The sequence below is a fragment of the Cynoglossus semilaevis genome, chromosome 8 (genome assembly GCF_000523025.1).
Source record: "Cynoglossus semilaevis isolate Cse_v1.0 chromosome 8, Cse_v1.0, whole genome shotgun sequence".
NCBI lineage: Eukaryota > Metazoa > Chordata > Actinopteri > Pleuronectiformes > Cynoglossidae > Cynoglossus > Cynoglossus semilaevis.
The window spans coordinates 6,039,731-6,049,962 of record NC_024314.1 but is presented as its reverse complement, the minus strand read 5'-3'; the positions used below and the strand labels follow the sequence as shown (position 1 = coordinate 6,049,962).

The following is a 10,232-nucleotide window of genomic DNA, read 5'->3' as shown; positions in this document are numbered from 1 at the left end:
TCACTAATTAAGAGGGCTGGGCAAAGACATCAGCCGTCCATAATGCCAAGACTTCAGCTTCAAATGGAGAGGAAATGTCAGAGGAAATTAGAGGGATAAAAGTTACAAATCTGATATAAATATAATATAATAAAGTTGGCTGTTATTTTTCTTCAGTTGTTGAAAACAACTGTGTTATTAGTAAAACTTGATATTTGCCATGATTTAAAGGTTGATATATGTAGAATAAAAAAAGACAAAAGTATTCTACTATTGTATAATATTTTTGTAAATACATTTCAATCTAAAAATATACTAATAATTTCATACAGTCATTTTCTTATTTATCTTAAGGTTATATATTTCCACTAATTTTGGTATGTTAAGAAAGGATATTTATTTAGTCATTTATTCACTCATCATCATCATTTTCAGCTAACTGCAGCTATTCTTATTTGTTACATGATATATAGCAGTATTCCACTACATATTATCATATGTAATGGCTCATAATCATAAATCATCATAAAAACATCTGACATACAGCTGACATTAGTGCATTTTCACAACATTTTATTTAAATATAACTTGAATAAATTCAGTTTCGGCATTTGGGTTCTGCTTCTTTATACTGGTGTGGACAGACAACAAATCTACTAACAGGAAAAACAATACAGTTAACAACAGGGTAAATACAGTACAGTCAACATCAAGTGGCTGACCACCACTGTCAGTTAGCAGTTGACCTACATGACCTACAAGAACAAAGACCTACTGAACAGTATCTATCAACTGCAGGTGTCTTTGGTTCAAACCCTAAACACTAGATAGTAGTGACTGTGCGTTGTAGTTACCAACCTGAGTCACTCAGTGAAAACATGGCTGCCAGTGATGATTAGGTAACACCTTCTGGTCCCGTTACATTTTTTAAAATATTTGTGCATTTAGCACTACATTATAGTGTATACACTGAAGGCCATTGTAATAACAGATCCAACATGGCTGCCTGGGTACAAAAGGCATGTTCTACATGTTAGCTAATCTTGCAGTAGTAGTCGTAATATTGACAAGCATGAAATGTCCAATTCTGTCAAACGCCAACAAAGGCTATTCTACATTCATTTCTATTCTCTTTTGCAAAGCACTTAATAGGAAGGTATAGAAGTTTTATGTCCTCTCCATTTACATGGGTAGAACTTTATTAATCCCTCTGGAGTTTTCGTCAGGAAATCTGTATATTTATGAGCCACGCCACACGACAGAGTTACACTGTTATTTGCACATATATTCATTCCTGAAACCAAACACACACAAACACTCTGAGCAAATGTCTATGAAATCCCCTTGCTTACCACTACCTGAATTTGAAGACCACCGCCCTTGTCTTCCAGTCACTTGCTCCACTGCAATATAATTGCAATTCAACTATACTCTGAGCATGGAGTTTTTAGTAGTATTAGTATTAGTATTAGTATTAGTATTAGTATTATCTTAGTCTAATTCTCATCTTCAGCACTGACCCTGTGTTCCTACGGCATCAAAGGACCAAATACACTTTCTGTATGGTGGAAATCCCATCTAAAGCTGTTACTTTATATCTGCTGAGTACATGGCGGAGTAAGTGTTAAAGTTGAGACACACAAACAGAGGCAAAGAGACAGACATGACCACCCATCATTTCAGTCAATGTTCCAGTTCAAAAAGAGAACTGATAGAAAGATTATGATTATTATAACGTAGGTAATGAAGAAAACCTTGTTCACTTTTTTAGCCAGTCTGGACCAGTAACCGGGTTTGTGATCCGTCCTGGTGCTTAGGAGCAGGCCCAGAGTTCTCTCCATCTCCTTCAGCTCATCTGACACCTTGGCCAGGACGTGGTTGTCCTCCACCAGCCTGCTGTTGCTGTTATGCTGGAATGCAGATGGTATAGAATGTCCTCAGGTATTCATGGGCGTATGATTTACATTTGGTCATTGTTTTTTAATTGTTCTAACCTCTATGGCCATAGACAGCTGCTCAGGGGACGTCTCAGTAGCACCGTCATAGATATGTCCATACTCTGTCCAAGTGTGCATCTCTGAGACAGATAGGATGATCTTAAAAAGGTACTAGTAGTGAAGAGGAGAGGACTGTGGCCTCATCCTCGGGGCTGGGTTATGGTTAGCAACCCTAGGATGATTCTATTGGCAACATGGTCTCACCTCTGTGATAGTTTTGAAAGTCCAGTCTCTCCTGTTTGTTAGAGCTTTCCTTCAGCCCCAGTTCTTTGTCTGACCCATCATGCAGCCGTGCTCTGTCCTTCTCCCTTAGATACATAATCAGAATTGTCTCCAGGAGGCTGAGCATCATTAGGGTAAAAACACCAATGCAGTAAACGGCTGTGGGGAGCAGACCATTGATGAATTACCTACGGAGTATAGTATAGTACATGAAGTACTTGACTTCTTTACCTATGAGTGGGATCCTGTTTGATGACGACGGTAGAATCTCGTTCAGAATCAGTTGTAACACGGTGATGGCGAGCAGCACCGTCACCTGGAAGCTCAGCTTCTCACCGCTGTTGTCTGAGATCATGAATGAAGCCAGGTCCAGACACAAGAAGAACAGGATGGGTAGGATGAAGTTGACGATGTAGAGGGTTGACCTCCGCCTCATGTTAATCTGTTTGGCAGAAAGAGAACGCTGACTCTAGTACTGCTAAAAACACGTCCAATACTATTACATTACAACAATACTGCAATACTGCACTCAAGTTAAACATATACTGCCAGCAAGAAGCACAGACAATATTAGAGACTGAACAATACTGCAATATCCAGTATCTTGACCACACCCCCAGATACCTGTGCTTGGCCTGCTGTCTTTCCTGCCTCTGTGATTCCTCCTACTGTGTTCCACCTGTGTCTTGTTAGTGTTCCAGCCTTGTCTCCCAACATAACCGTTGCCATCTTGATCATTGATCAAATTCTGCCTGAATTTTGAGCACTCCTGTGTGTTCCACAACAACTTGCTGATGTGATGTGTGCATTTGAGTCCTACCTGTTCTCCATCTATGATAAATAAATATTTTTGTCATCCTCACATCATCTACTTTGTGTTGGAAATAATTCTAATGGAGACTGCTTCTCTAGTTAAGAGCCCACAGCTCTGGTGTACCTACAGTGTAAACAATAATGTCCTGCTGGTCCAAATCACTGGCGTTTTTGGTGGTGACTGAAATGTTGATGAACAGCCACTCATACTGCGTCCTCATCACCTCCATAGACCAAGTCGTGGCTTCTGACGAGTTGTCGCTCGGTTTGAGCCTAATATCCTTGGCTGAGGTTGGAGACGGATTAATATGGAAGTGATGAGAAGGGAGGCAGATAGAGACATTAACTTATTAATATTATTCATTAGACTTATTCATCTTTTAATTCAGCTACGATATAGATACAAATAGAAATGGACTATATCACCAAAGACTGGATTCCCACCTGTGTAAATGACAGACTTGAAGGAAAGGTTGCAGCTCTGTATGTCAAAGGGGAAAGTGTAAATGTGCATTCTGCAGGTGCTGACCAACACCTGGTGTTTCTTGATTTCAACGTCACCGTTATAGCTTATGGTGAGATAAGGACTCTTTGGAGCTTTGTCCTTTTCTGTCCTGTAACATAAACACATGATCACATTTATAATAAAGTTGAATAAAAAATGGAAAAATAGTTTGTCAGTAAGCTGCTGTAGTGTAGAAGCACAGCAGGAAAGTCCTTATTTTTGAGCTTGTTCCAGATCTTTGGGGCATAAAAGCTCAAATCAGCTTCTCAGTGTTTAGTCCTGGTTCTGGTGACACAGAGCAGATGACCCTGATGACCTTAATGTCTGGGTCCTACTTTTTCTTAGTTTCTTGGCCATCATTTTTCCTTTTTATACATTAGCTTAAATTAATACTATTCCATTTTGAGTAAACATGTCTTTGTATTAGGGAGTTTTGATTTTTTTGGCGACATCTCTTATCATACTGTCCGTGAGAAAGTCACACCTAGCATTCTAAAGTTACATCCTGTGATAAGAGAAAGTCTGTTTTAAGGGCTTTGGTTGTTAACTCATGAACCAAATGAAGTCATTTCAGAGGTTCCTGTTGTGTATTTTTATTCTCTGGTACAGGCTTCAGCAGATGTGTATCAGACAAACCTCATTTCTAGACAAATTAAAAAGACTCCAAATTTCTCTTGTTGTCATTTCGTATCAGGACATCACAGACAAAACAACACGGTAATGGCCATTACTGTCATGAGTCTCTAAAAATGATAAAAGTGCTAGATTCATTCGATTAGTACAGCTAGGTGCATGTGCATATGTGAGAGAAAGACTCTTACATTTCTTCAATAGTGAGATCTGGCGTCCACAGAATATCACTTGGAAGGGAAACATTAATAATACCACAAAATCTGTTTGGATCCCAAGAAATATACTCATTTTGCCACCACTGTGAAATATAGAAAAGACAAACATGAGAAGAGTAGCAATAAAAACTGTAGAGAAAAAGATCAATTAAAAAGCCTAAACTCACCATGACTGTCCAAACAAAAGGGATAAACTTCTGTTCTTTCTCAACCTGTAAACAAAACTCAACATTAACACCTGTGTCTATGCTCTCAGTTTGTAAGTCATTGTAAGTTCATGTACAAATTGCATCATAATTTTAAATGCATACATATAGATATATATATATATATATATACATTTATATACATATGTGGATGGTTGACAAATAACACAACTCTGACTGTCTGTATGTCACATGTAAATATTTGTGTACACATTACGGGCGTAAATGTATGTCTAATGTCTGACTCACCATATCTAGAATAGCGTAGAGCGCAACCTCCAAGGAAACCTGTGTGGGTCGTCTGTAGTCCCTGACGGGCCGGGTCATGGAGTAAAGCTGGTTGTTTTTGGTCAGGTTCAGGTAGTTTAAAACATCCTGATAACTGCAGTTGGCCTCAGGGTCTACGTCGCCTGAAACAGCAGCAACACAGACACATGTGCTGGATTGAGCGAAATATAGGAATGAAGTTGTGTATCGCAACCAAAACACAATAATTATACACAACAAGAAACAAGAAAAAGCTGGGTCTAATTCTCTGTGTTTCTAAAAGACTTAGGTCCTTAGTTTCATTCACATTGTTGCAATACTCATCAGTAGGAAATGTCGAGGCTATAGCTAAGGAAGCAGAAGCAGCAGGTGTTGTACAGAACTGTCCATTCTGGGTAACAGTACAAACATGGCAAGAAATACTGACTCCATCATGGAGGCAATCCAAACTATGTGAAAAATAAAAAGCAAAATCAAAGAAAAACTCTCCGGTTCTTCATTTTAGGTAATCATTAATAAATGAATCTGTCGTTGGATCTTAAATCCTACCGAGAGAGAACACCACACCCTAACACTTGTTTCACAGTTTATTGATATTTCTATACGGAAAGTATCAGACACTAACAACTGTGGCTTCAAATCTGCTGCTTCTGTCATCCAACCACGAAAACCACCTGCTCATAATTAGATGCTATAAAATCCAGTAGTTGTGGCTACAGAGAGGCCATTATGATAAGAAATGAGGATCTGTACCATAGATCCAACTGATGTCAATTAGAGCCTCAGTACAAGACAACACACCAGAATATATATTCATGTGTATACATATGCATGTACACACACAGGTAACATATATGTATATATAAGTAAGCACACACATACGCGTAAATATACATTTAAACGTGTACATGTATACATATCTTTATATGTGTGCATACATAAATATATAGATATGTATTTTTAGAACCTGTAGATTTTGTTACCTTCGTATTCTGTCATTTCCGAGGCAGACGCTGAGTAAATGACAAGAACACAAAAAGACATCATACGTCTGCTTTCAGACTCGCTCAACAGACGCACGGAAATTAATATTAGAGAAATGCTTTATATAAAACTTGTACTTGCAGTCTTACCTGTGAGGACAGAAAGAAGGAGGAGGAACCTTGCCACCGTCATTACCGTGACACCTGTGAGTCTCTGTCCTCTGTCCAGCTGTGTCTGAAAAATCTAACCACGACTGTTTCCTGCTAAAAGAGGGCCGGAAAAGTGAATTACAAAACCAGTTTTTTCCTCCAACATCATTAGGGTAATAGCCATCTGGAGAGAGAGCTCACTCCCACTCCCACAGCAGCCATCCTAACATCTCTCTGTGGGTTTGTTCAGGAGGGAACATGAGACGAGGATGTCACTGGTGTGGACAAAATGGGCTGTAATGACATTGCAGCTGTGGTTCTGGGTGTTTTCAGACACTAAAAGTTTTCAGAGATATTATAAATGCTCTCAGAGGCAGACATGAAAAAAAGATGGCGATATCTTGCCCCTAATCAAAATTGAAATTCATTAGGAACAGTTCAAATGTGAGTTTTGTTGTGCAGTGTGACTTTGGATTGCCTGCAGCCAGCAGCAGAGGGCGTGTATGCAGCTGTTGTAGCTGGGGTGTTATAGCATCCAACCTGGATTTCTTTAAGGTATTTAAGGCCAGCGAGCCTGTGGACTGGACTCCTGAATGAATCCAGACCTTTAACAGTGTCATCAAATTGTGAGATTGTGAATGAAAGTACAGTGTTATTGACCTGGAGTTGTTAGAATTGTACCTCACCACCTCAGCATGTGGCTGGACAGTCCAGTCCTGTGGTTGATTGTCTGTCAAGAGTGCTTGTGAGTCCTGTACACCCCTGAATGGATTTTCAAGCCAGGGCCACTGATCAGACTGGCGATCCTTGCCCTGAGGCCTGCTCATAAGGGCTGAGGTGCAGAGAGGTGGTCCTCTCAGAGACCTTTGTCATACGAGTCCCTTCTGGGTGTTCTGTCAGGAGGTATTTGGTGGTATACCTCTCACTCTGCAGGCATAAAGGTTGGGGTTTTGTTTTGGTACTCTGTACTCTCTCTCGAGGGTAGTTGATAATTGTGTTAACCTACCTTGTGTTTCCACATGCTGCCGCAGAACTACACTTTTGATTAGTGCACAGTTTTGTGCGCTGTTGCGTTTGTACTTACTTTGTTGACCAAGTGCCTCAGTGAGTACTGACTGTCAGGGCAGAGGTTCTGTGTGTCCAGGTGAGGTTTGTTTCCCCAGCTGGGAATATCAAGTTGTATGGTTATGTTTAAGGAGGGGATGCAACTTTGTTGTGCTCTTTTTTTTTGTCGTCACCACTTTGGAAGAGTTTCGCTCTACTAGCTAGTCAATGTTGATGGGCTCACCTTGCTCATTGGGTTTGAAAGTGAGATATTCCCACACCTGCTGTGGGCTGTGGCTCCTAATTTCTACTACAACACCTTAAGTTGCTCCTCATGAGACACACTCACTGCACTGTGTGTATCCCAGCAGCCCGGTCTCCCCCACAGAGACAAAGAGTGGATGACTGACAAGAGGGTTCTCTCTGTTCATTCTGCTATAGAACACACACCCCCAGGTGGTGAGAGCGAGTGAACCCTCTTGTCATCCAGCCTGTTTGGAGCATAGAGATGAGGAAAACAAACAAAAATGCATGTGGCAATATATTCAGGCTGGCAAAATGATTGAGTTTATTTTAATTTATGGTGCATTTAATTGATTTGTTGATTTACACTCCAGGCCAGGTCTCATCTACAAGAAAACAGAAATGTAGTCTTTGAAATTCCACCCGTTAATGGGCTTCCTGTCTGTTTACATGAGTTTATGAAACAGTACTGTAATTACAGAACAAACTGTGACCCTTAGCAACAGAGTATAACATCAAATAAACAGCAAATGAACATCTGTCTCCACCACCAGTGGCTGAGGTTGAAGACTTAGTAAGAAAACCTCCAAAATTTCTGTTTCATACTGTGAGTTAGGATTATTTCTAAAACATAAAAAGTGAAAGATTCCTACCGGAAAGAAGCAGCTGTATGAAGATATGTCCGCAGCTCTGTGCCTGTTGGTGTGACCGCGCGCTGTGAAGACCAGACCATCTCTGTGCCAGCTGTCCATCAGTTTATATAGAGCCCAGGAACGACCTCTCTCACTTTCTAAATGAAAGACCCCTCCCTCAGCAGACAGCAGGAACAAACACTGTAGTTGTCATACGGAGGAGGTGAGTGGCAAACAGTGAAGTCAGTCTTTGATTTCAAGGACAGGTGAGGCAAAAACTATTATATTACAGCAATACTGTAACTGCACTTAAATTAAACACTGGTAATACAATATTAGAAATTCAACAATATTTCAATATGCAGTACCTTTACATCCATGTCCATCCTCTCAGTGACCACACCCTCAGGTACCTGTACCGGTCCCCCTGTCTTTCCCACCTCTGAGATTCCTTCTACTGTTAGATAATCTGTGTTCTCTTGCAATGGCTAAGACCTGATGTTGTTTGCCTTCTTGATCATTTGTGATTAAATTCTGCCTGTAGTTTGGCCACTCCTTGGACCTGTCCATTTCAACTCAACTGGCTGATGTTCTACCTGTTTTCCAGCTATGACAAATGAACATAGAACAGATTGATAATCATGTACTAACTGCATCAAAGATGGTTTGGGTGATAACAGCTGAGGCAGGATTTAATGAAAACAGTAGAGAGCAGACCTTAGCCTGATGACCTTAATGGTCATCATTTTTCTCAATTATTTGACCATTATTAGCTTATATTATAAACACTGAACATGTTGATGTCCCATGTTATGGAAATGTGAGCCTGGGTCAGTCCGTAAATCAGTCTTCTTTCAATACTATTCCATTGTTAGTGTAATGATGAGCCATCAACATGGTAGGAAGCAGGCAGGACCCAAATGCAGGACTGGTGCAGGTCGTTTATTTCAAAAATCAAAATTCACAAAAATCACTTCCAAAGACCAGGACAGAAGCATACGCAGAGCCAAGCAAAGCAGAGAACAGGAACAGACTTGACCAGCAACAGACTAGGAACAGATACAACATCGATCAGGTACAAGACAACACAACACAGTGATCCCACGAGGCCAGAGTGAGGGAGAGTATTACATTTATACAAAGAGCACCAGGTGACACAAGTCAGACAAATTACAGAGACACGGGGGAGTGTGATAACACAGATTACGCCACACAGCAGACAGCAGGAACAGGAAACAGACAGACCTGACAGTTAGGCAGGTAAACATGTCTTTGTATCAGGGATTTTTGGGGACATTTCTTTCATGTTCTTATCATACATACGTCTGATTTAACCCTGGAGGGCTGGGGTTGTTGTGAACTCATGAATCAAATGGTCAGGTTCCTGTTGTGTAATTTAATCTCTGGTACAGGCTTCAGCAGATGTGTATCAGACGAACCTCATTTCTAGACAAATGTACCCACTCATTACTGTATGAAAAAATTTAAAACGATTAAGATGAATGATAACTGTGTTGTTTGTACGCATGAAAAATTCATGTTGGAACTAAACATTAGCTCAGCTAAGTGCATGTGTATGTAACAGAGAGTGAGAGAATCTTTTACATTTCTTCAACTTTGAGATCTTGCTCCTACGGAATCCCATTTGTAAAGGAAACATTATCAATACCACAGATTTTCACTGGTTCCTGGAAGATGCACTCATTTTGCCACCACTGAAATAGAAAAGACAAACATGAGAAGAGGAGCAATAACAACTGTAGAGAAAGAGACAAATCAAATGACTGATAATAAGGGATAGACATCAATATTTTCTGTAAACAAAATCAACACACATTAACAGATTATTTTTGGAGACAGAGCTTTTTAGATATCATGTTTATTATTTTACGCTTCCTTTGAATTTTTTTTAGTTTCTTCATCTTTTATATAGAATGTTTTTGGGGGTGTTGATAATTTTAAGATAATGTCTGATGTAAATACTAATAATAATCATCTAAAAACAGCCTGCCTGACTCACCACATCTTGACTAGTGTAGAGCCCAACCTCCAGTAGTTTTTGGTCAGGTCCAGGTAGTTACTGCACATCCTGATAACTACAGCTGGCCTGAAGGTTCACACCACCTGTAGCAGTTTAGGTTCCATACGCAAGGTTTTCATTAGCATTCCAAGTTGAGCCTTGGTTCTGTTATTAAGACTTGCAACACTTCTTATGCCAGTTTTTCATTGTTCATTCTGTATAAACATGACAAATGACAAAATGACTCCATCATGAAGGTTGAAGAGTTCTGTTAGGCAACTGGATGTGATATTTTCTCAAAGAAGACGTTTCACCTCTCATCC

The 10,232-nt window shown here is 40.0% G+C and overlaps 1 protein-coding gene across 1 annotated transcript; it reads right to left on the bottom strand.

Annotated features, from left to right (window-relative positions):
* Positions 1–486: 486 nt before the first annotated feature.
* LOC103381825 (5-hydroxytryptamine receptor 3A-like) lies at positions 487–9,977 on the bottom strand. Its single transcript, XM_025058050.1, has 14 exons — positions 9,910–9,977; positions 7,055–7,133; positions 6,782–6,897; positions 5,971–6,084; positions 5,821–5,850; positions 4,820–5,105; positions 4,532–4,576; positions 4,338–4,447; positions 3,456–3,625; positions 3,140–3,297; positions 2,430–2,640; positions 2,158–2,357; positions 1,974–2,054; positions 487–1,889 (listed from the first exon to the last, which is right to left on the bottom strand). The coding sequence occupies exons 1-14, from the start codon at positions 9,975–9,977 to the stop codon at positions 1,659–1,661; spliced, it is 1,899 nt and encodes a 632-aa protein (XP_024913818.1). The 3' UTR covers positions 487–1,658.
* Between the last annotated feature and the right edge of the window lie 255 nt (positions 9,978–10,232).

Excerpts from the sequence above, each read along its gene's own strand:
- LOC103381825 (XM_025058050.1), bottom strand. The coding sequence starts at position 9,977 with ATGTGCAGTAACTACCTGGACCTGACCAAAAACTACTGGAGGTTGGGC. Across the intron at positions 5,851-5,970 it reads CCTTCTTTCTGTCCTCACAG|CGTCTGCCTCGGAAATGACA; the intron begins GTAAGACTGCAA and ends TCATTTACTCAG. Across the intron at positions 5,106-5,820 it reads GGAAATGACAGAATACGAAG|AGAATTAGACCCAGCTTTTT; the intron begins GTAACAAAATCT and ends TTAGAAACACAG.